General features: G+C 36.9%; 1 protein-coding gene across 1 annotated transcript in view; it reads left to right on the top strand.

Moving 5' to 3' along the window:
* Positions 1-25,736, top strand: part of SOAT1 (sterol O-acyltransferase 1) — a 54,277-nt gene that overhangs the window by 17,470 nt on the left and 11,071 nt on the right. Inside the window, exons 3-7 of the mRNA XM_079105946.1 lie at positions 5,689-5,747; positions 20,163-20,314; positions 21,565-21,624; positions 23,984-24,091; positions 24,733-25,015. Coding sequence (XP_078962072.1) covers positions 5,689-5,747; positions 20,163-20,314; positions 21,565-21,624; positions 23,984-24,091; positions 24,733-25,015 — 662 coding nt within the window. The remainder of the gene's footprint in view (positions 1-5,688; positions 5,748-20,162; positions 20,315-21,564; positions 21,625-23,983; positions 24,092-24,732; positions 25,016-25,736) is intronic.

Here is a 25,736-nt window from a genome sequence, read left to right as displayed (position 1 = left end):
TATGGGATTGTTATAAGGGAGTAGTTTTGGTGAAAATCATGAAGCAGCAGCCTAACTGGAAAGGTGCAACTCCCTGGAGCTGTGTACTATGGGCCTGATGGCTCTCTACATTTAGTTACCACTGAAGATGTCACTCTGATAGGATACAACAGCATGTGCTTACTCACTTCGCCTATAGCTTAAATATGTGTGTTACATTCAGCTTTTTAAAAAAATTTAGGGTGGTAAAACGTGTATTAGTTTTAGAAAGCTCTTCATTAAAATCCATTAGAATAGGATTTTTGACACTTCAAGGATATTTTAAACATTTCTGTTAACTGTAGCATGCTTCACAAGTGTTAGTTAACATCCATTCATGAAGATAAATGTTGCAGGCCTGATTTCGTAGAAATCAGAGTTGGGAAAAAACGAAATCTTGTGTATATTTCCTTAAGGATTTATCATTGGATTCTCTTAAGTTTCCGTTAGAAAATAATTGACTCCTTGTGTTGTTATCAGTTGGTGCTATTAGTAGAACTAGGCAGATAATGAGTAATTACATGACTCTCAGTTTTGGCTTATCAGTGATTTAATTTTTAAATTTTGGGGTGTAGTGCTATGGTTTTATATACTTTGTCCCCTTTGACACTCATGTTGGAGGTTAATTCCCACGGTAATAAAAGGGTGGAGACTTGATCTATGGTGTTTAGAGGAAGGACTTTTGTGAACTGATTGGAATTAGATAAGGCCATCAGGGTGGCACCTCTATAACAGAATACTGGTGGTTCTAAAAGGAGAGAGAGAGAGAGAGAGAGAGAGAGAGAGAGAGAGAGAGAGAGACACACACACACATACACACACACGCATGCATTCATGTACATAGATGCACACTCCCTCTCTCATCAGACTCTGCACTGCCTTGGAACTGTACCAGCAGGAGAGTCATTGCCAGATGGAACCCCTTGACTTTGGTCCCTAGAACAACAAACCAAAATAAATTCTTTTAAGATTTACCTGGTCTGTGGTATTGTATTATTAGCAACAGGCAATGTATCAAGGCAACAGGAAGTACAGAATTTTTCTCTTAAATATTGTATGAAGAGTTACTTAAGGTAAAGGAAAACTAATTGGCTTTTAAATGTATTTTCTTCTACTTATTCAATTTTAATATCATCTTCAGAGGGGTCTTCAGATACACCTAAGTGTGAACAAAATCTCTCCTCCCTTCCCAGTTCCTACTGCTGCTAGCCAGTTTGTAATAATGGTCATCATGTTATTAATGGATAGGCAGTTTCTTTTTGGAAGTGATGTACAGTTGGTGAGAATCTCTTACAGTGTTTCTTCCTTGTCCCCTATGGTAGTTGAAAAGAGAAGTTTGCATATTCATTTATTTATGAAATACATAGTTTAATTTGAAGTGATAGTCTAGTCATAGAAGTGAATATAATGTATATTCCCACAGTGATAGAAAAATCAAACAAGCTGGGCATGGTGGAGCATGGCTGTAACCCAGTGGCTGGGGAGGCTGAGGCAGGAGGATTACAAGTTGAAAGCCAGCCTCAGCAACCTAGTGAGCCCCTAAGCAGCTTAGCAAGACCTGTGTCTAAATAAAATATAAAAAGGACTGGGGATGTGGCTCAGTGTTTGAGTGTCCCTGGTACTAAAAAAAAGAAAATTAAATGAATATTTGTCATATTCTTATTCTTTTTCTGATTGGCTACTAATTTATGAATATCTTCAAAATTCATCCTCTGCTATCTACTCTCATTACTATTGTTTTGGGACAAAGTCTGGATTTATTTATTTTTATTTTATTTTACTTATTCATAGTACTGGGGATGGAACCCAGGAGCACTTTACCATCAAGCCACATCCCCAGCCATTTTCAATATTTATTTATTTTTAAATTTTGAGATGGGGGTCTTGCCAATGTCTCGGCTGTCCTGGAATTTACAATCCTACTCCTGCTTCCCAAGTCACTAGGATTATAGGCACACACCACCACACCTAGCTAAGATCTGGCTTTATTGCATTTCATTCTTATGTGATCCTTTCAACCTTCCAGTATCATATCAGTTATTTTCCTGCTTGAATTCTTCAAAACCTTCAAGGTTCTTTGTGATATGACTTCTCGCCCCCTTCCTAGTCATAAACTCTGTTACTTTTGACAGGTGAATAATATTCCACTATCTCCTGGCTTCTATTGGGATAAGTCAGGCCCCCAGTGTAACTGCAGTTTTTTGGTTGGTAATGATTTTCTTTCTGATTCATCTTAAGAGGGCTTTTAAACAATTTAATTTTTTGTTGTTGATGTTGTACTGGGGGATCGAACAAATGGGGTGCTCGACCTCTGAGCTATATCCCCGGCCATTTTTACTTTTTGTTTTGAGAAAGGGTCTTGCTAAATTGCCCAGGCTGTCCTTAAACATGTGATCCTCTTGCCTCAGCCTCCTGAGTGACTGGGATTATAGGTGTATGCTACTACATTTGACTTCCTTTGTTTTTCTGTTTTCTTTTTTTTAAGCCTCTGTGTCACAAAGTGTCACTGTGATATATCTGAGTAGATTTTTTATTTGTCCTAGCCAGAATTCATTTATCTACTTTTTTTGTTTTTAAACAATCCTGGAAAATTCTCAGCTACTACCTCTTCATAGATTGTCTTTCCATAGAGAGTTCTGGTTAGATGCATTTTGGTCTTTATCATTCTTCATGTCTTTTTTCCAAGTGACCTATTGTGAAAAGATATAAATAATCTAAATGTCCAGGAGAGGAGTAAATAATGTTTTTGCCTAACATACCCATTATTCTGGGTATGTTAGGCATAATACCTGAGAAAATCAACCTAAAGGGAGTGCATTCGTTTTGGTTCAGTTTCAGAGGTTTCAGTCCACGTTTGGCTGGCTCCATTGCATTTAGGTCCGTGGTGGAGAGCAGAGGAGAGAAAGGAAGGGGCCAGGAACAAAATGTACCCTGGGGCATGCTCCCAGTGACCCACTTCCTCCATTGGGCGTCAACACTGAACAGTTGCTGCTGTGGGGACCAAGCCTTCAACCCATGAGCTTTTGTGGGACCTAACAATAGGGCAATATATAAAAATAATGAAGAAGATGTAATGACATGGAAAAATGTTCGCAGTATATTAAAAATAGCAGGTTTTAAAAGTGTGCCCAAGTCCTTTTTTTTTTTTAGTAAAAATAGATTTATTTGCCAAAGTAAAAAAGTAAATGATATTTAGCAAAATATTATTAGTTTCTTTAATATAATAGCAAAATGGGTGATTCTGTTCTTTTATGGGGAAGTGACTTGTGTATTTTGAATTTTCTGTAAATTACTTTTAAAAGAAGGGGTTCAGTTTGGGCACCAGGGCACATTGCTGTAATCCCAGCTACTTGGGAGGCAGAGGCAGAAGGTTTGCAAGTTCAGGGCTGTCCTGGGCAACTTAGTGAGACCCTGTGTTAAAAAGGGGACCCAGAGGTAGATTACATGCTGGAAACGAGTGAGTCCTTAGTGAATGTGAGTCCTGGTTTGTAGACTCTCTCAGTTCTGTTTCATTGGCCTATGTGTCCATCTTTAAAATTGACAATGTCTTCCAACTTTGGTTTTCTTCAAGATTATTCTGACTGTTTTGTGTCACTTGATTTTCCAGATGAATTTTAGGATCAACTTGTCCTTTTCTGCAAAGAAGCCAGCTGAAATTTTGATGAGGATTGCTTTCAATCTGTAGATAAATTGGGAAGTATTGCTAGCTTAACAATATTAAGACTTCCAGTCAATGAGATGGTATATGGTATATGGTATCTTTGTGTTCATTTAGTTTTTTAAAAAATTCTGTTTTCTTCATGGCATTTTTCATTCACTTCATATATTATAAAATTTGATGAACTAAAATTTTTGAATATAATCTTTGGCATCTTTCGTATTCTTTCCCATTTGAGGTATGCCATTTTTCATGGTTCTTGACACACTGACAATTTCCATGAGACTTTGTTTTGATCCATTGTATGTTTATGATCATTTATGTTCATCATGAGACTATACAACATACAACTTCATCTAGTATACTCTGCAGAAATCCAAGTTAGAAACATCAGTGTGGACTTGTCACCGACCTTCAGCATAGTCCCATTGGTGCATCTCCTCGACTGTTGGGTTGGATCTCTTCTGTGTTTTAACCTCTCGTATTTCCCATCACTGTTTCCTTGGGCTCTATTCTAGATTGAAAACCAACCAACAGACCTACATTTTCATTTACTAGTGCTTTCTTCAGATGTGTTTAGTCTATGTATCCATTGAAGTTCCAGTTGTTTTAAGAAATCTGGTGCTTTTTCAGATCTGCTTGGTTATGTGGTTTCTTGTTTTTATTTTCAAGTTTCACATTCATTTCCTTATTATATTAAGCATTCTTATTTTATTTTATTATTATTATTATTATTATTATTATTTTTATTATTATTTTTGCGGTGCTGGGGATTTGAACCCAGGGCCTTGTGCTTGCAAGGCAGGCATTCTACCAACTGAGCTATATCCTCAGCCCCAAGCATTCTTATTTTATATCCAATAACTGATAATTCTAATATCATTAGTTTTGAAGCTCTGAGTACCTTGGCTTTTGTTTCTGTTGTTTCTCATCTATGTTGCCTTTTTTCCTGATGTATTTTGTAATTTTTAACTATAAGCTTCTTTTTTCTTGGACCTTTTTCTGTTGTAATTCTTTAAGAACTTGGTTGATTAAAAAATTAAAAAAAAAAATCTTCCAGGAAGGAACTACATTTGCATCTGGGAATAAAATTTGGGCACTTTAAAATAAATATACTTCTTGAGGTTTTTCAGACCACACAGATAATGTGAATTTAGGCTGCAAATCTAGTGAAAGGTAAGGGAAATTCCCCGCTGTCTGACCAGCATCAAAAAGAGACAGGCACATTGCCTTACTGTTCTCTTTGTTGTTTTTGCCTGTATAGTGAGGGTGTAGCTGTAGGAGACCTCAGTTGTAAGGTGCGTGTTCTGTTAGACTTCCCATTGAGGGTAGGACCTAGACTTCACCATGCTGTAAGTACTGTTCTGTAAAAACACAGGACCGTGTGGCTGCCAGTGCAGAAGCTCAAGGTTTGCTAGAAACCCTTGGCAAGAATTCTTAGGTTTCTCACATATTTCCTTTTTTTTTTTTTTTTTTTTTCTGTTTGTTTTCATTTGTGAATTTGTGTCAGCTTGGCAATAAGTTTTAAAAGATTTTTAGTTTTTAATATTTCACACACTATCTTAATAATCTCAATTGTAGCATCTATTCAGGGAATCTTCTCATACTGTCAGAAGTGAATCTGCAGCATTGCATGGATAACATAGCTGTCATTACTGTGTAGGTTTAGTTTTTTTCATATTTAGTATTTTTAGTATAAAGTTCCTTCTACTTATATTGCCCATGCTACATTTTTAAATTTTTAGTTGTAAACGGACACAGTACCTTTATTTTATTTATTTACTTTTATGTGGTGCTGAGGATCAAATCCAGTGCCTCACACTTGCTAGGCAAGTGCTCTACCACTGAGCCACAACCCCAGCCTCCCATGCTGCATTGTTAAGGGCTCTGTCATGTTGTGTGGTTATACCATGGTTTATACTATTTGCTTATCTTTCAGCTGCATGATTTAAATATTGCTGCCAGGCAGCTGTGTCCATCAACTTCAAACTGACTTTTTTTCCTTCCCTTAGGTCGAATCGACATTAAACAGTTGATAGCTAAGAAGAGACAGTTGGCAGCAGAGGCAGAGGTAAGAACTTCCTCTTTCAGAAACAAATGCAGTTTTGTGTAGAGTTTTATTTAGTAACAGTTTTAATGTTAAATTGTTTTAAATGTTATTTGCCTTTTTCATCAGTTGATATATCTTACTGTGGAACAGGAAAATAAGATCTGTCACTTTCACCTGTGTAAGATTGCCCATTGCCCTTTCCTAGCCCATCCTTTGCTGTCATTTTCTGGCTCTAACTGGCAAATCTTGGTTTTAATAAGCTCTGTGAAGGACTGACATAGTTGAATGTCTGAGTGCTTTATGAAAGTATCTATCATGATTCACAGTAAATAGACCTCCAGTAAATACTGAATCAGAATCTAGAAGTAGATTCTCTGCCAGGGAAGTAGAAATAACAACTCACAAAATAACAAAGTGGAGCCATTTCACATGGTGCAAACTGTTTCATATATCAGAATTCAGTGTACCCTCAGAAAATTCTGGACATAAAGAATACTTTAAAAAATAATTGTAATCTAATACCGTTTGTGCCTGAATGTAACTTGACTTCAAATCCAAGGCAACCTTTTCCAATGAGAAGATCACTTCTGAAGCTTTTTTAGCCAACCTGAACTCATAACTATCCAACGATGTAGATGAAATAGACTTGTTTTAGTTACTAATTTATGTGTATGCACATATGCATTTATATCAAATAATTAGAAAAATTAAAAATATCACATAAAATAATATTTGTAAGATTATATATATTCACTTTAGTATCAGTGTCTTCATTATTATCAAGCTGGTTTTTCAGTTATCTTTCAAGGCTAAAGGCATAATCATTTCCCCTTTCATCTCATTTGTTTGAAAACACAACTCTTTTTTAGTCCAGGGATTATGCTTTCACTAGAAATATGTTTACAACATGAAAAAACTAACCTCCACCATCCTGTAGGGGTATTTGTGATGACTACACTATAACCATTCACTGTACTGCTTTATAAAGTAGTATTCAAAAGGTGTGTTTGCCATATTTGAAATAGTGAGTCTAGACTCTTAATCAATCAGAATGTTAAATTTTACTCTTTTTCTTGTTTCCATTAAGTTAACTGTATGAGCCTCCAAAACCATGGTGAACAAGGTCATTTCTGGAGTATGTCTCTTTTTTTTGTACTTTTTTAGTTGTCAACGGATATTTATTTATTTATTTTTATGTGGTGCTGAGGATCAAACCCAGGGCCTGACACTTGCTAGGCAAGTGTTCTACCCCTGAACCACAACCCCAGCCCTGGAGTATGTCTTTTCTGATTAGTACTTTGTTGTTATAAGAGATTGTTTAAAGACATGATTGCTAGGCAACTTCTTATTTGAGTGATTAATTTGTAATTTTGGCTAAGCAAATATTTTATATAGTCACGTGTGTTCTTTTTCTTTTTTGTGGCACTGGGGATTGAACCAGGGCCTTATGCATGCTAGGCAAGTGTTCTACCACTGAGCTATATCCCTTCCTCTTTTCTTTTTAAAGTACATCACACACACACACATACACACACACACACACACACACACGGTTATTAGTAACTCACAAAAAGCTCAATAATTTAGGATGCAAGGTGTTCAGAAGTTCATAGTCTGGATGAAAATACTAAGATACAAAAGAAGTAAGAATCCAACCTTCAGCTTCATGTCAGCTGTATCCCTAGCTTTTTTTCTTTTATTTTGAGACAGGGTCTTGCTAAATTGCTCTCAGGGTGGCCTTGAACTTGACATTGTCCTGTCTCAGCCTCCTGAATAGTTGGGATTACAGGTATATGCCACTGTGTCTGGCACATGTTCTGTTTTCAAAGGTTTATTCTAACTAATTTAGTGATTAAAATAAGGAATTTTGGTTTTATAGTTTCCTAATGTGTTTCTGAGTTGTCATTCCTGTAGACAGGACAGACTCCTAGGTATGTCTTTTGTGGTTTTCCCCTTCCACAAAATCTTATTGTGCTCTCTTGTAAAGGAAAGATTCAAACAGGTAAAGGATCATTCTGTTCTGTTTGTCATTGCTACATGCTTTAAAACTCTAGGAACAGGTAGGGTTTGTGCCTGTGCAGGGTTTGTGCCTGTGTTGGCTCATGGGCATCTGCTGGGCAGGGAACTGAGGTGTCCCCCTAAGTACATTTGTGTGTTAAAATTGATTCCAATTGACCCCAATAACAGTGGAAGAATTGGGAAATTTATTAAGAAGTTGTTCCCCACAACATCAGGCTCAGATGGTGTTACAAGTTAAAAAAAATCCTTAGGTAACATGATGGATTCAGAAGCTCATGCAAAGAGGCCATCAATCCTATCATCTTCAAAACAAGATATGTCACCTCTCATTATAAGTGGTGAAATGAGGCATCGCTTGTGTGTCAGCTGCATGACTTTGAACAACGTGCCATCACCTTTCCCATTCAGATGACCCTCTTTCAGCAGCAGCTGTAAGGAATCAAATGGATTTCCAGGCTTGTAGGGTGGACCCTTTCCTGCATTAACATGGGAGATGATGCTGTTGGCATTTAGGTTTGGCCTATGTGAGGTCTTATCTTGCCTTCTCCAAAAACATGACAGTGCTCCAGCCTTTGTAGCCCCTGGTATGACTGTGGTGCTGCTGGGATAGCTAGGATTTTTGCTCAGTTGGAAAGGGTTCATTTGTTGCTTCAAGACCACAAACATCCTGACAAATTTATAAACAGTTATCAAGCTTTTAAGACGCTAAAAAGGCATAGAGTTGGAGAGTATTATCAAGGCTTGGTGCTCATTCTTTTTCATAATAGGTTCAGCAAATTTGGGGGGGGATGGAGGGGGGTTCCAGGTTCCATTAAGGTGCATCTGCCTCTAGCAGTGTCCATGATGCTTATTTGATCAATGATTTTATCTCTGGTGATCTGTTGGGTGCTATCTTGTTTTTTCCCAGTTGATGTTATAAAAACTGGCAAAGTCTTAGAGTGATGGGGAATTTCTGTCTTTCCCCAAGGTCTTTTTTGTTTTATTTTGTTTTGCTTTGTTTTGTTTTTTAATGGAACTTGCAGGTCACCGATCTATTCAGAGGTGCCCATCTGAGTTACCATCAGTCCTTCATCTCTTGTGGAATAAAGGCTGTATTTTTAAAAAATCATGGTTAAGTACCATTTATCAACTGCATAGACTTGTGAAGAATGCAGTTTGACCTGGTTCCTAATTGGCCCAAATACAATCCTAGTCTACAGTGAACTATGGGCAAAGCTGTTTTCCTAAGTATCAACAAAAACAGATCTCAAGGTTTTAATAGCAAAAGAAATCTTATTTTTCCATACAAGGTCACATAACCACAGGGTGAAGGGAATCGGAATGGAAAGTAGAGGTGGGGGAGAAAGAGTAGAAGTGATGGGAAGAAGGGGCAAGAATGGAACTCCTGCAAGGATCTAAGTTAAAACTTTTTTAAAAAAGTGAATATTCTACTTAACTGCTTTATATATTAGTGAATAAAAGTAGTTTGCCCAGTTAGGAGGATTGGAAGGAAAAAGAATTAAGTGAAGTAAGGGGTAAGTAGCTGAGGGAAAGGTAGACACTGGATTAATTAATAATGTGGATTAACCACATTATTACTCATATTGAGCAAATGATGTAAGGGCTGAAGGAGATGTTCCCTGCTGTTAAGGGAGGGCCTGGCCTGAAAGTAGGTAAGGAACTAGAAAACCTACACTTTATCTTGAAAATATCACTTGATGAGCATCTTTGCCTAGGTTGGGGTGCAATGAGAAGAAAAATATGATGGGGAAAAAATTGGGGTTGACTTGTAAAGCATGTTTTCTGTTTCTGTACCCTTTTATGTATTGTTCTTTCTACTTGAGATTTTTTCTTTAACTTCATACCTTTACCAATCAAAATAATGTACGGTTGGCCTTTAATTTCTAGTTCCAATCCTAGTGTTTCTACAGTTTTCTAAACATTTCTGCTTGAGACTATTTCCTGTCTATTCTGTAATCCTAAGTACTTAGTTTATACCCTTACTATATACCCTATGTTTATTAAATAGTGCTTTATTCTGAATGAATCACTAAATGAAATTTGTAAGAGATTTGATTTAGATTTGGTTTAATTTGCAATTATTTGAAATCCAATGAGATTAAACATTCTGCATTGTTTTACTTATTTTACTTTTTTGGTTCTGGGAATTTAACCTAGCACCACATGCATGCTAAACACCCACTCTACTACAGAATGACACCCCGCAACTCTGCTATTCTTTATTAATTAGAATGTTTTTGAATGAGATATAGGATTGATATTCTGATGTCCAAGTTCAGATAACTTATTAAGACAGTTTTGGAGGCAATGAGGCCAGATAGAAGCTCTTGTAATATCTTGGTATTCTAGACAGTAAACAAGGGTAGGTACAAGAAGGGAACTACATTTAGAAGTCCTATTGTAAGCCAGGCTTTGTACTAAGTGCTTCACAGACATAGTCTTATGTGTTAGCTTTTCATTGCTATGACTAAAATACTCAGCAATAACAACTTAGAAAAAGTTTATTTTGGCTCACAGTTTGAGATGTTCTATCCATGGTTGACTGAATCCGTTGCCCTGGGTCCAAGGTGAGGTGGAACACCATGATGGAAGGGCATGGAGGAGGAAAACTGATGTCCACCAGGAAGGAGAGAGACAGTGAGAAACTATGGATAAAATATATAATCCCCAAGGCATGCCCTCAGAGACCCATTTCCTCCAGCCTCACCTCCCTGGTTACAGTTACCACCAAGTAATCCATTCACATTATTAATCCATCAATTTGATGAATCTGCTAATTAGTTTCCAGTTCTCATGATCTAGTCTTTTTGCCTCTGCCTTAACAGCAGGTGCTGTGGACACCTTCTATATAAACGGTAACATCTTATTAAATTATCCTAGTTTATAAGAGAGGTCTGTAACTGGTTGTATTTTTTGTTACTGTTTTCTTTTATTGGTTGATATTTACTAACATAAAATGACTCCATGTGACAAGTATGTGAACCATCACCTGTGACCTGCTTGAGAAGGGAATAAATTCCCTCGGAGGTGTGGGCTGGCTGGAAGTAAAAATCTGAAAAGTAGTATTTGGAAATAAACACAGAGGACAAGAGATATATTTTTAAAGCAGGGGCTTGATGGGTGGAAAAGACCTGATGGGTCTGATTCTAACAACCCGCAAATGCTTTATTTATAGTGAAGCACATCAAAGGAATTTATTGTGAGAAGGGGTTCTTCAAAGTAAGTAAGAAACGAGAAGCTGTGGGGAAGATTGGGGACTTACCACTTGGGCAGCAAGTCTTCTTCCTCCCGGCAGCTGGCACTAGGAGGCAACCGGTATCTTCACCTCCTGGAGCTGCTTTTGAACCTAGGGCCGTCTGAGCCAGTAAATTCCACAGCATCTCAGAATTCTCTTTGAGCAGGAAGTCCATGGTGCAGCCTCCGGTCAGTAAGATCACACCGAGGGTTCTCCGAGGGCCGCATCCACTTTAGAGACGGCTCAGACACGCCCACAGCTCATTCGCAGCTTCTAGCAGTGAACATTGTTCAGAACCATAACATTTTTTTTTTTTTGGCATAAACTAATTTTTTTGTCTTAATTATTATTATTATTATTTTTTAACGAATGATTTTTGCACTGGAGATGTGGCTCAGTGATAGGGTGCTTGCCTAGCATGCATGAAGTCCTGGGTTCAGTCCCCAGAACTGCCCTCCATAAAGTCAAGAATCTTTGTAGTCCTTGTAATTTGGTGTCAGCTCCACCACTTGTCACCCATCTTCACTGCTTGGTCTTCCCCCTAATCTCTAAGGTGAGAGCATTGGACTGCTGTCTCCAAGGCTCCTCTTAGCACCAGTGGTTTATGTCACAGTCATGTAACTGACTAAAACCTTTGCTCACAAATCATTGTTTCTTATTGTAAAAGGAACAGGTCATCCACAAATCTTATTAGACAACTCTTTGAGCTCCAGGAACTAGAACTGTCAGATAAAGTATACTATGTCAAGGTGAATTTGAATTTTTAGGCAGTGAACACTTTTAAAAAATCATCATGCATTATTTGAAACATACTTAGGTTTAATAAGTGGTTATCTGAAATTCAGATTTAACTGGGTGCCTGTATTTTTATTTGCTTGTTTAGCAATCTACAAAGAACTCAGTAAGAAAATTTAGATAGATGGACGAAGGAGCTTATTAAGGAAAGGCATAAAGAACGTTGTCAAGTGATGAGCAAGCTCTTTTGCGGGAAGGGATGTGGAATGAGGGAGATGATGACATTAGGGGGTGAAATTAGTGGGATCATACAAAACTGTGTAATAGGCCTGAATCATGGTGTTTTGAAATCCTTAGAATTGTGTTTTAACAAGACTTAAAAGTTCTTGGAAGAGTCCAGGAGATTCAAATGATTAAGTTCCAACCAACTTATATTAATAGATAAATTAGCTTTTTTTTTTTTTTTTTTAACATGGTTAAATTCTTTGTTTTGGTTGCAAATAACAGACCACTTTGGCTTATTTAAGTATAAAAGAAAATGTATTTGAAAGATACTGAAGTATTTCATAGAATCGGAGGAGAAATTGAATGCTCAGCTTTGGAAAGGGTAAGCATTTTCATAGGAAGAGTTTAGATATTTCAGAGTTCAAAAATTAAGATATATGGAAGAGAATTGCACTTTGACCAGAAGGGCAAGGCCGTATAGCACATTCCTGGCCTGATTCCTGGGTGCTGTTCTTATCTCTGAAGAAGGTTTCTAGAAGAAAATGAGGGCCCTGAGAAAGGAAAGGGGGTATCTTTGCTATCAGTATTTGTGGAACTTTTATTAACATAAACAATTTTATAGAGGGACTGTTAGGTCTAATGTGAAAATTAAAGGAATGAAAAAAATCACTTCCTATTTCTGCTTTTTAAAAATATATAATCGTTGCAGCATATTCTGTTTGCTTCTTATATAGCATTTCAGGTATTGTTTTTTCACATCAATACTTTATGCTAGTGTTCAGCCATTAAATGAGCAAATTGTAACAATAAGACCCAAATCCAGATGCCAGACCCAGATGGCATGTCTGCAAATGAGGGCTTCTCCATGCTTGTCACTTTTTTTGCCCCCATTTTTTATTTTGAGCCAGGGTCTCACCAAGGTGCTGAGGGCCTTGCTAAGTGGCCAAGGCTAGTCTTGACCTTGTTATCCTCCTGTCTCAGCCTCCCAAGTTGCTGGAATTATAGGTGTGTACCACTGCACCAAACATGTTTTATCACTTTTTTGAGCAACCTCTTCTAGAAAAGCTTTTTAATAGGGCTGATCTGTTTGATTTCTTGGCAAACTGCTGAAGAGACAAGTCTAAGTATTTTTTGCCCAGAAATTCTGATTATTGAATAAGTTAAAGTTAGGTTTTGTTATAATAATAACACAAAATCATTGTGACTCCACAAGATAGAAGTATATTCACCTCTTCTATAAACCTTTTCAGAGGTAGGAAGTTCACAGGACCCAGGCTCCTTCCTGCTCCCAACCTCACTATGAGTATGTCATCCTCCTCCACATGAGTGCAGCCATCTCACCTGAGCTGGGGAAGAAGCAGGGCCAGGAGCAGGTACCAGCTATCTTAAGGAAGTTTTCTGGAAATTTTGACAAAGCCGTTCCTCCCATATTCTCATTGGCTACTTTATTCTGGGCAGTCATATGCCTGCAATTAAAACCAGGAATTTTAGAACTACGGAAGGGAACTTGGAACGAGGGATGGATGGCTAACAGTGTCCATATGGCTGTCCATTTTACTGTTATCTTCTGGTCAGATCTCACCTTCTTGAGGCTATGCAAGTATAGCAAGTACTATGCAAGGCTATGCAAGTACAGTCTTCTAATATTTTCTTTTCCTGTTTTACTTAAATGCATTGATGTATGAGTCTACTCTATTTTGGAGCTTTTAGGAAAGTCAGCTCATTATTCTTTAGGATTTCATTATAAAGTTAGAAAGGTTCCTGCCCTGTTGCTGTCTTAGGAATGTTTGGGAACCCAGTTTCCTTGTCTGTCAGGCACTTCGTTAGGCCTTGGGTTTGTCCTCATGCTGGCCAAGCATACTATGCAAAAAAATGGTCAGTGAAGAACAATGACTGAACTAGTTACCTTAAAATTGTTCTTTGAAAGTTAAAAAGTGGTATGAATGTAATTTGATGTTCATGACAAAGACTTAAATAATTTTAGAGCTGTTGAAAACCTTGCAGGTGATAACTCCTCTATTTTATGATTAATGTGAATCTAGAACATCTAAACTGGTTAAATGGTAATAATATGCATATCACTGATTAAAGAATACTCCTTTCCAAATTGCTTACTTAATATCTCTGTAATTAGAATACATATGATATACAGTGATAAGTGGTTCAACTGGAAACTTTTCTTTCTTCATGACACACAGAAATCGGGGGCTTCTTAGGTTAAATACTTCCTTTGAAAATAAATGCCCAAGATTTAAGAGTTTGTTTTACTGTTATGCTATCATACAACATGTGATAGCTTAGTGTATATTGCTTTAAGAGCAGGGGGGACATGTTAACTTACATAGTTGTATTTTTTTCCCCCTCAATATGGAAGTCGTATAGGCTTATTGCAGAAAGTTCCTAAGAGAAAAAAATCATAAAAAAAAAAAAAGGGGGGGATGGAGTTGGAGTCTTGGCTCAGTGGTAGAGCACTTGTCTAGAACATGTGAAGAATTGGGTTTGGTCCCCAGCACCACATAAAACTAAATAAACAAAATAAAGGTATTGTGTCCATCTGCAACTAAAAATATAAAAAGCAAAACCAAAAAGGAAGTGTTTACCACTAAATGCGTCCCACCAGGAGACAACATTTTGGTTTATTTCCTTCTGATAATTCATTTTCTTTTTTCTTTCATCACACATGGATCTGAGTAGATACAGACACATGTATGTATGCATAGGTATGTCAGCAAAGCTAGATTCAATATATGTGCTTAGTTTGTATATATATATATATTTTTTTTTTCTTCTTTTTGTACCAAGGATTAAACTCAGGGGCACTTAACTAGCTACGTTGCCCACTCTGGTCTTGAATTTGGGACCCTCCTATCTCAGACTCCCAAGTAGCTGGGATTATAGGTGTGCACCACTGTGCTAGGCATAAATTAGATTATAATACAAAGGAATTATAATTATATTATTCAAGGACCTAATTTCATTGCTAGTTTATCTTGAACCCTTAGCCTCCTGTATCAAGGGCTATGTAATAGTTATTTTCAAGATAATTTCTAAGCACTTTAAAAAAAAAATGGAGTTTATTACAATGCACTGCCTAGTGTAAACCACTTCTACATTGATGTCTTTGGGTGAAATATTTGCAATAGACCTAAATGAGACTGTACTTTTTATTAGATTTCTTACCATTTTCAGGTTAGGTATATCAATGATTTTGTTGTTCTCTTAGCTCTTTTAATTTTTTGGACTTATGGTGCTAATCACATGAAAACTATTTCAGATTAAGCACAGCAGAAGCAATATGGTATCATATGAACTGTGGGTGATGCAGATATGGGTTCTGATCTGTGTTCTACAGCTCACTAGTTCTCTACCTTGTGCACATCACTTGTCTTTTTAAAGCCTGAGTCCCCCCATGTGTAAAATAGGAATTATAATGTTTATTCCAAAGATTGTTTCAAGACTAGAAATAACATATAAGAGCCCCTAATGGAGATCAAGCCTATAGCAATCATCTAGTAAATAATAGCTGATAATGAACAATAACAGTGATGATACTTAGTACCTTTCCCTTCATAGCTTCTAGAAAGAAATCAAGTCTAGATAGCTTTTTAAATAACTACTATGTGCCCTATACTAAAATTGAATTAAGTCAGCAGAGAAGTGCTAGGACTTTTGCTGCCAGGTTGGTTCCAGAAACTGTTTGGAAATTACAAAGTCACCTGCCAATTCCTTTGTTGAGTGGTGGTTGCACAGTTCACAAACATATGTATTTAAATTAGTTGGGGAAGCAAACAGGAAGAGACCCAAAAGTAGAATTATATAGAATTTTAAATGGTATTCAGTTAATTGAAAATAATGATGCTTGAGAAGAAAGAGGAATATGAAGAACTTCAGCGTGAATCGCCAGGGAGACTGCTTGGAGTGCTCAGCGTGGAGTCAGGCCTGAAGCCTGTGCCGACTGTGCCCTTGTGCTACTTGTTTTGCCCGGAAAGGTCAGGTTTCTGGTTCCCAGCCATAGCGAGGGTGAAGGGTTCTCTGTGCAGAGCCAGGCAGTGAGTCAGAAAAAATTCAAAGGCTAGTAATGTGACCTTGTGGAGTCAGCGTATAATTTTCTTTAAATCTATTTTAGAAGAAATAGTGATCAAGTAACCTAATTTTTTTGAGAAACTGAAAATGCTATTATGTATTTCTCTCTCTTAGCCTACTTTTAAATTTTTTCATGCCTCTGTACTTTCGAAAGGGCTATTTTATTTATCTGTAAATGACCTGCCTTTTCTCGTTTTAAGACTCAGTCCAAAGTAATCTCTGCTTGGAAGTCTTTTTAGAAGGACTTATCTTTCTAAATTGCAAATCCAGGACATGTTTATAAGTCTGCTTAAAATGTCATTGGCTTTCAGTTGTCCTCAAGATAAAGTGAAACATTCTTAAAATGGCAGAAAGGCCTGGTCCCTCCTTGTTTTTCCAGTCTTTTCTCTCATCACTGGTACCTTTATTACATGTTCTAACCATTAGGTCTTTGCTTCATGGTTGTCGTTCCCTCCTCTTATCTTAGAGGCTGTCTAATTCAGTTGCTTATTTTAAATAAAAGGCTTTGGACTGGGGATGTAGCTCAGTGGTAGATCACTTGCCTAGCATGTGTGAGGCCCTGGGTTTGATCTCTAGCACTGAAAAAAAAAAGTTAAAAATCAGAACTTTCTTTGAACTCCAAGTATAGTGATTCTGTTTACTAGGTTATCTAAGTACCTACCTTTTCTAATTTCTAGTTAACTCACTTTCTTCCTTTCTCCTTCCATCATGGTACTGGGGCTATCATGGTCCATTGACTGAAAGAAAATAAATAGTAATAGATATGAGGGCAGTAAATTAGAAAGCTTATAACCTCATCCTTTTTAGATTACTGTATTAGACATTGCTCAGATTTATTGTGATCACATTTTGGGGGGGTGTTGAACTCAGGGGCACTCAACTTACTGTGCCACATACCCAGCCCTTTTTTATACTTTTTAAAATTTTGAGACATTATTTGCTTAGGATCTTGCTAAATTGCTGAGGCTGACTTTGAACTTGAGATCCTCCTGCCTCAGTCTCCTGAACCACTGGGAGGCTGAGGCATATGCCACTGCACTCAGCTTATGATCACATTTTGAAGTTCTAATTAACAACAGTTTCATTTGACTAAACGTAGAAGAAGGCAGAATGGACTTCTTGTACTGTATTAGTCTGCATTCCATCATACAAAGTAAGTGACAGTAACAAGCAGTGACTCTTTATTGCTTTCACTACTAGGATTTCAGGATTAAGGACATGTAATGGTGTCCACAGCCAGAAAGATATTCCTGGTTGTCCCGGTGGTAGCAGCTTCTGCCAACTTGTAGTTCCTCAGAGAAAGAAAAGAAAGGCCTTAAGAAATGAGCAGTAGGGCTGGGGGGATAGCTCAGTTGGTAGAGTTCTTGCGTTGCAAGCACAAGTCCCTGGGTTCAGTCCCCAGCACCGCCAGAAAAAAAAAAAAAAAAAAAAAAAAATGAGCAGTAGGCACCTAATTATAATGCTATATATAGGAATGTGGTAGATCTAAATAGTTACCTTGGATTTCTGAACTATCTACATACAAATTTTACTGCAGGGGAAAAAAAGACAAGAATTAATCCTGTTAAAATAGAAACTTTCTAAGTGCAGCATGCCTACACGATATTCTGCACTGTCTGAGGTGTCAGGGGTGGGAGGGTGTGAAAGAAACAAGCGTGCAAGGACACTCCAGACCTTCCTCCTTCCACTGGCCCTCACACTCCCAGAAGCTGTGATTCCTTCTCGTCTACATTTGTCTTCTCTTTCTGTGTTTTCCCGTCACTCTGAACTGTCCTTTCTTTGTGGCATTCTCTGCACCCTCAGTCCTTTATCTAATTTCTCTCCTCGTTGCTAGATAAGAGCAAAGGGTATGATTCCTCTGAGGCCAATAGTGAGCTTGTGCTGTTAGAAGGTGACTGCTCAAGATGGGAGAATTAGGACCTGATTTCTGCAGCTTTTCCTGAGATTTGTATAGCGTTCGTGTTTTTTTCATGCTTCTAGCATACTTATCCTGATTCTTAATTGGAAAGGGAACTGGGGCCAGAGTGTGAGGAATCAGAACTGAAAGAAATGGCTTGAGTACCTTTGCCACATCTCAAGATTCTAGTCTTTTAATGTTGAGTAAAATTTCCAGCGGCTGAGATGCCAGGTAGGGTGTGATTCCTGTATGGAGTAACTCCCCGCCACACCTCTCTGCTTTCTGACCTCGGCTCTCTTCACTTTTTTGCTTCAACTCTGATGACCTCCATCCTTGCTGTTTTTGAAACTTGCCAAAAGGGTGCTCCTGCCTCAGGAACTTCTCACGTTCCTGCTTCCTTCTTCCTGCTGGTACGTTCCCCTCAGATACCCATTCACTCCTGTTCTTCTTCAAGTGTCATCTTTTAGGTTTTCCCTGGCCTCTATGAAAAATAACAACACCCCCTTCCCTCTGCTTTCTTTCTTTCCATAGTGCTGTGCATACTCTGTCCTGTGCATACTCTGTCCTGTCTGCTCCAACTGGGATAGGCTCTGGGTTTGTGCTTGGTTGAATCTCCAGTGCCTAAGAGGGTACCCTAACCCTGAGCAGAATGAGTGAATCCTTTCCCCTATCTTTTAGTGTATTTCTACATGAGACAAAACCCTTTATTTAATATTAGGTCTAGTTCTAGAGATTCAATAAGAAAATAACCTTTTTCTTTATGTCACTTTTGTTTGTTTAATTTGTGGTTGGGATTCTTGACTATTATTGAAAACAGATTTCAAAATGAAGATGGACATGTAATTAAAATTGAAAAAAGAACTAAAATAAAGTACTATTAGAATGTGAAAAGATGGTTTTATAAAAATTCTGTTCTTTTCTCCAGAGAACATAAGCCCTCTCTGTTGTGTCCCTATGTCCTTCCTATACCTGAACTTTTCTTCTTGTTTGTGATACTGCTTAGATGGTACTTAGGCACTGGTCATTGTCCTGTGTGGTGTTTATGTATGTATGTCTTGTATTTTCCAACTCCATCATTTGTCCTAGGATCTTAGCATATTCTCACTGCCCAGGACCCAAAAGACACTGGGGGACTGTTAGGAGTCAGAGCGGTGTGGAAAGCTTCAGATGGTTCCATTACATGCCTTGATGTGTTAGGCTTTACCTACAAAGGTCTTTTAAGATTCTTTTGGTATACACACAATCTAGAAAAGTGCTAGATTTAACTTACATAATTTAGTCAGAATGGAAATTTTTTTCCCTTGAAGGAAGATAACACTTTCCTTAGTAAATAACATTGTTATTTCCCTCAGTAAATAACACTGTTGTCCTTCATGTGGGTAGATCCTGCTAATTTTCAAACCTTCAGATTTATAATTTGAACATGCACAATAGGTGGCTGATTATAACCTGAAGAAATAAACTTTTTGCCTTATTTTTTAAAACTGTGGAAGTGCAAGTTTTAAGACATTAAGAATGGTCAGAGCAGAAAGTATAATAATAATTATACATATTGATATATAGAAGATGAATTATATGCACACACTTAATGCTAATGTGTGTATATGTGTAAATATACATATGTGGACATATACACACATACATATATACACATACATATACATGTATTATGGTTAGAAAAATATATAGTTTGGGGTTAGGAATAAACATCATATAAATGTAGGTATTATATAGAATGACACGTTATAAAATGTAAATGGTGAGTCCTTCGGCTAAAGGGATTGCTTTAGGAAAAGGCTTAATATTATGGTAATTATGTAATGGGGCTATAATATAAAAAATTTGGTTTCTGATTAAGAATACAAAGAAAGGAATAGCCTCATTTTCCTCATTCTGTAATTTTGGTTCTGTGTATATAGTAGTCGATTACTTTGGTATCTTAATTTGTGCTCAAAAGGAGAATATATTTACCAAAGGGTGTAAAAGTACTATATTGCTTTTTCAGTAGACATTTCTGGAACTGCAAGTCAGCTCTAGAAATTATTTTTCTGATTTGACTCCTGTGAATTCATTTACTTAGTATGCCTTTCTCCTGAACCAACTCTGTTTAAGAGAGCCCATTAGAAAAGCATTAATGAGGGTTGGGGATGTAGCTCAGTTGGTAGAGGCAAAGAAAAGCATTAATGACCCACATGCATATGTTAATTTCTTATTTTTTTCTTTATGTATATTAAAATTCTAGGAATTAAAGCCACTTTTTATGAAGGAAGTTGGCAGTCACTTTGATGATTTTGTGACAAATCTCATTGAAAAATCTGCATCCTTAGACAATGGTGGGTGTGCCCTCACAACTTTTTCCATTCTTGAAGAAATGAAAAACAACCACAGAGCTAAGTAAGTGTGTGTTATTTTCTTTGAATGCAGATGTACTTTAGCAAATCTCAGTGGTCAGAATGTGGACTGCAGTAAAAATGCCTGGACTCATGCCCTGCCATTACTTTCATGGGCTCTGTGTTGCATTGGGAACATTATTTAATCCCTTGAAGGGCAGGTTTTTCCTTCTTAGTGTGTGGATTGTAACACACATATACCTCTTAAGAGTACTGCCTAATAAAATAATAGTTGAGTGCTCTACGTGGAATAACTTATTTAAACTGAACAGTGTCCCTCTGAGTAGATACTGTAACTCTCTTTATATTACAAATTAGGAAACTGAAGCACAAAGCACTTAAATATTGTCCAGGGTTACACAGCAGGGATTTGAACCCAGAGATCTTTCTCTTAACCACATCATTACATGCTTTGCCACTGTACTCTATACGATATGTACTTATAATAAAGTACAATGGAATTGGTATACATTTTTCTAATTGGTCACCAATCCAGAATAAGAGGGAAGGCTAGTGTGTGCTAATTTGTAATTCTGAGCTCTCCTCAATTTTATGATATGTTGTCTTTCTGCCAATCTCTTTTGTTCCGGAGAAGAGTTTTGAGCATTAATAGTTGACAGGAGTACTAGAGGTGCTAGTACTCTAGAGACTCTAGAGACCCAAAAGAGGATGGTAATGCTAGATATTAAAATGTGAGTTTTTCATGCAGAAGACCCTGGGTTCAATCCCCAGCAACACAAACACACAAGGTGAGTTTTTAGTGCCTGGAAGCAAACCTTAAGATCAGGAAGCTGTTTGGAATTGTTGCAACCCTTTGACATTTCATAAACATCACTGAAGTTTGGGAAGACAAACTAGTAAGAGTATATGACCTGGAGTAAAGTAAGACTGCAGGCCTATCCATGATCTCAGGGAATCTCTAGAAGCAGGAAGAGTCGTTGTCAAACTATACTACAGAGAATGCTCTTCCATAAGACCTGGGTGCTCCAGTTAAGTATGTCTAGCATCTCTCCCATCCTAAACAGTTATGCGTGTACCCACCTTCACATGTTGTTCAGCAGGAGCAACTGAGATAATGTGCATAGAACTTTTAACACAGTATCCAGATCATGGTGAAGGGTAATTAGTGTTGGCTGTTGTAGTTGGTAATATCGTTTCTATTGTCCATGAGATGTGATTCTTATAATATTTGAATTATTTATTTTAGTGTGTGTGTGTGTGTGTGTGTGTGTGTGTGTGTCTTGGTTTTTCCAGAGATTTCAGAGCACCTCCGGAACAAGGAAAGATTTTTATTGCAAGGAGATCTCTTTTAGAGTGAGTATTTTTTGCTTTTGTTAATCATTAGTTTGAATTTTCTAAAAAAGTTGCCCCGAGTGAATCTCCTGATTGTAGATTGCTTAATCTACAAATATTTAATGAGTTTATTCTATATCCATATAAATCATGTTTTGATTCTCCTTTTTGTACATGCATTTTCTATTCCTCTTCTTGCTGTTTTGGATCTAGTTTCACAGGGACAAGGGATAGTTACCTGTCCTTTGATAAATTCCTTGAAGTTGTGCTATAGAGAATTGTTTACCCAAAGAGTTAGAAATTTTCTAATTAGGTAAACTACTTAGTTTTGGACTTAGTGCCTCCTTAATAAGTAAGGTTTGTTTTTCATCTCTTTTTTGCTGAAGGATTTGGTAATTATCTCATTTATTTTAAAACTTTGATTGCCTAATGTCTTTAAAATAAAATCTATACCATGTAAATTCATTATGGTGACTTCATTTGTGAACTGAAAATTAAAGGTACATTTTGGGTAGGTGATGAATATTTTTTCTTTTATGCTTTCTGAGTAGATTATTCATTTATGAAACTGAAATACTACTGAAATTTAATCTGCACTGCTGTAGATGGAGATAGTTATTTTGTCAAAAAATTATGTTAAGTGTTTTAATGTGCCTTTCTTTAAAAACGTACTGTGTTAATTGGCCTTTTCTAATTGTGTGAAAAACTTGAGAAAAACAAGTTAGAGGCGGAGAGATTTATTTTGACTCAGGGTTTCAGAGGTGTCAGTTCATTGCTGGCTGGCTCCAAGACAGAAACATCATGGTGGAAGGGCATTACAAAGTAAAACTGCTCATCTCATGACAGTTGGGAAACAGAGGGAGAATGAGGAAGGGACCAGGGACAAGATTGGAGGGCATGCCCTGAGTGACCTACTTTCTCCAACTAGGTTCCACTGCTTGCATTTTCCACCACCTCCCAATAATGCCATCAAATATGAGTCCCTCAATGGATTAATCTATTGATGAGGTCAGAGCCCTCAAGCTCCAATTACTTCCCAGAATCCTCACCTCTGAATATTGTTGCACTAAGCCTTCAACACATGAGTATTTGGGGTATACTTCATATCTAAACCATAACATGCACCTTATGCTCATCAAAATATTTAGTTTATGGGGTTGGATGCAGAGGCACATGCCTGTAGTACCAACTACCTGAGACACTGAGGCAGGAGGATGACAAATTTGAGGACAGTGTGGGCAATTTAGGGAGACCTTGTCTCAGAATAAATAAAAAAGGCTGAGGATGTAGCTCAGTGGGGAAGAAAAGCACTACCCCTGTGTTCAATCCCCATTGCTGGGGGGAAAATTATGAACCAAATTGATCTGTACCTTTTAACTTTAATGAGAAGGCTAGAGTTTTCTAAACATGTAATGAAAAATTCAATTTCAGTGGGTTTTGTGACATTATGATTTGAAGAGATTGAGCTTTTTATATCTGGGGGAATATGCAGGCTTTTCATATAAAGGGAAATGAAATGATTGCTTTGAATATGATAATTATGATTTTAATGTTAGAATTATATGAAAAAAATAAAATGCATCTGAACAAAAAAGAATTTTAATCCAGGAAATAGAACACATTTTCTATGGCTCAGGTGGATTTTTATTAGAATTTGAAGATCCTTATTCTAGAGATTTAATAGTATTTTAGATTGCTCTTAAAGTCATTTGAAAGGTTAACTTACCACTTTGTACAAATAAGGTTAAAAACTTACTTTAATCAGATATAACAGGTATTTGTTGAGAGTAAGTCATCTAGAAGGCATTGCCATTTTAAAAGAAAAAGTCTTAAATACAAGTCAGTGAAGAGAAGGTGAAAAGCATCTGTAAGTGGTTAAGTGTCATGGATGTGCACGTGGAAGGTAGTGAGTAGAGCAGCGGCATAGGAGCTAGATGTGTCAGCTTGAACTTCCTGGAAGCAGGTAGTACTGTGTATAGCAAAGTGTAGGGAGTGAAATGTAAGGAAAGGAGCTTAAGAAAAACCTTCTTAATGTGTGAAATTGTTTCCAAACTCCCCATTTTCAGTGAATGGACTCTGCTTATCTAGAAAATAGTCATTTCTCATGGGTGTTACAGAATGCAGACCATTTGTTTAAGTGTTTGGCATTCATGCTGTTTTCTAGAAGGCAGTACCATTTTATTGGAAAGAATGGTTGAGAATCTTACATTTTTATCTTGGTCTTGTCATTCATTGTCTTTGTACCTTAGGATTAATATTTTGAGATGTTTTTGAAAGGTGAATTAAGCATTTCTAAACTACTTTTAGAAAGTCTTTACTATGTGATATTTTAAAATCAAGTATAGATTTCTAATTTGATTTGTTTGAACTACACTTACAGTGAGCTGTTTGAAGTGGACCACATCAGAACAATATATCACATGTTTATTGCCCTCCTCATTCTCTTTATCCTCAGCACACTTGTGGTAGATTACATCGATGAAGGAAGGTAAGAACACAAAGGGTGGTTGGCTAGTTGATGCATGAGAAGTTGGGGATTATCACTCAATCTTGGTAAAGGGTAGTTTAACTAAAAAGCAGCTGATTTGAGGATGATATTCCTTTCTCCTGAAAAGTATAACTAACATTAGAAGTTTCATTGCTTTTATTTTAAAAGTGCTCAATTTTAATAGACCATGATCAATAATTACTAGGCAACTTTCTCAAACAGGAGGATTTTGTATATATGATTTTTCAATTGTTCTAAGGTGTATATTTAAGATTATTGCTAAAAATAGATAGCTTGATGTAATTTAAGGTTAAAAAAATGATATTTCTTTCTAATATAAAAATCAAACGTAGCTGGCACGGTGCCTGTAATCCCAGTGGCTCAGGAAACTGAGGCAGGAGGATTGTGAGTTCAAAGCCAGCCTCAGCAACTTACTGAGGTCCTAAAAAATTCAGGGAGATGCTGTTTCTAAATAAAATACAAAAAGGGGCTTAAAATATGGCTTAGCAGAACCATTATATCCAGTGTAATTATGGTCATTGTATTAATGTTATAGTGTTTGTGAGTATTTAAAGTTTGGGGTCTGAAAGTTTTGAATTCGGCACATATTAAAAACTAACTTCTCTGTTTTTCTTTTCCAGACTGGTACTTGAGTTCAATCTCCTGTCTTATGCTTTTGGTAAATTTCCTACTGTTGTTTGGACATGGTGTATCATGTTCCTATGTACACTTTCAATTCCCTACTTCCTGTTTCAACGTTGGGCCAATGGTTACAGCAAGAGTTCTCATCCAGTGATCTATTCTTTTGTCCATGGCTTGATATTCATGGTCTTCCAGCTTGGAATTCTAGGGTTTGGACCAACATATGTTGTATTAGCATACACACTACCGCCAGCTTCTCGGTTCATTGTTATACTTGAACAGGTAAGGATTTAGTTTTACCCCACAGGGTGCTGTGCTTAGTTAAATAATAATAATAATAATGATATAATACTGGTATTATTGTTTTTAGCTGTATTAACTTGGATAAAGTTTCATATATGACACTGTGCCAGTAGATGTAGAATTTAAGTGTTAAAACTATATCATCTCATTTTTAAAAATTAATTCTAGCTTCAGTGTTCTGTGGGTATTTAGTAATTGAAATAAATTATATTGAACTGTTCTGGATGAATTAAACTTTTCCCAAATACTTTTTGTAAAAATCATCTAGATTATTAAATATTTTTGTAATTTTTTTGTATTTTTGTAATATTTATGTAACTCCACTTTTGAAGTGTTGGACTCATTATATTCCATCTAAGGAAGAGATTTATCTTAATTTTTTATACACCCTTCAGAATTATCTGATGTATATTGTATATAGCACTAATTTGACAAATGAAAAAGACTATTTCAGAATTTCTTTGAACAGACTTAATTTCTTTCTTTTTCTTTTTGTATTGGAGATTGAACCCAAGAGTACTCAACCACTAAGCTACATTCCCATACCTTTTTATTTTTAATTTTGAGATAGGGTCTCCATAAGTTGCTGAGCCTGGAGATCCTTTTGCCTCAGCCTCTTGAGTCACTGGAATTATAGGCATGCACCACTACCCCCAGATTGAACAGACTTAATTTCTTAACTTATATTCTACCTGTAATA

This window comes from Sciurus vulgaris (assembly GCF_902686455.1).
Source record: "Sciurus vulgaris genome assembly, chromosome: 12".
NCBI lineage: Eukaryota > Metazoa > Chordata > Mammalia > Rodentia > Sciuridae > Sciurus > Sciurus vulgaris.
This window is presented reverse-complemented; position numbering and strand designations above follow the sequence as displayed.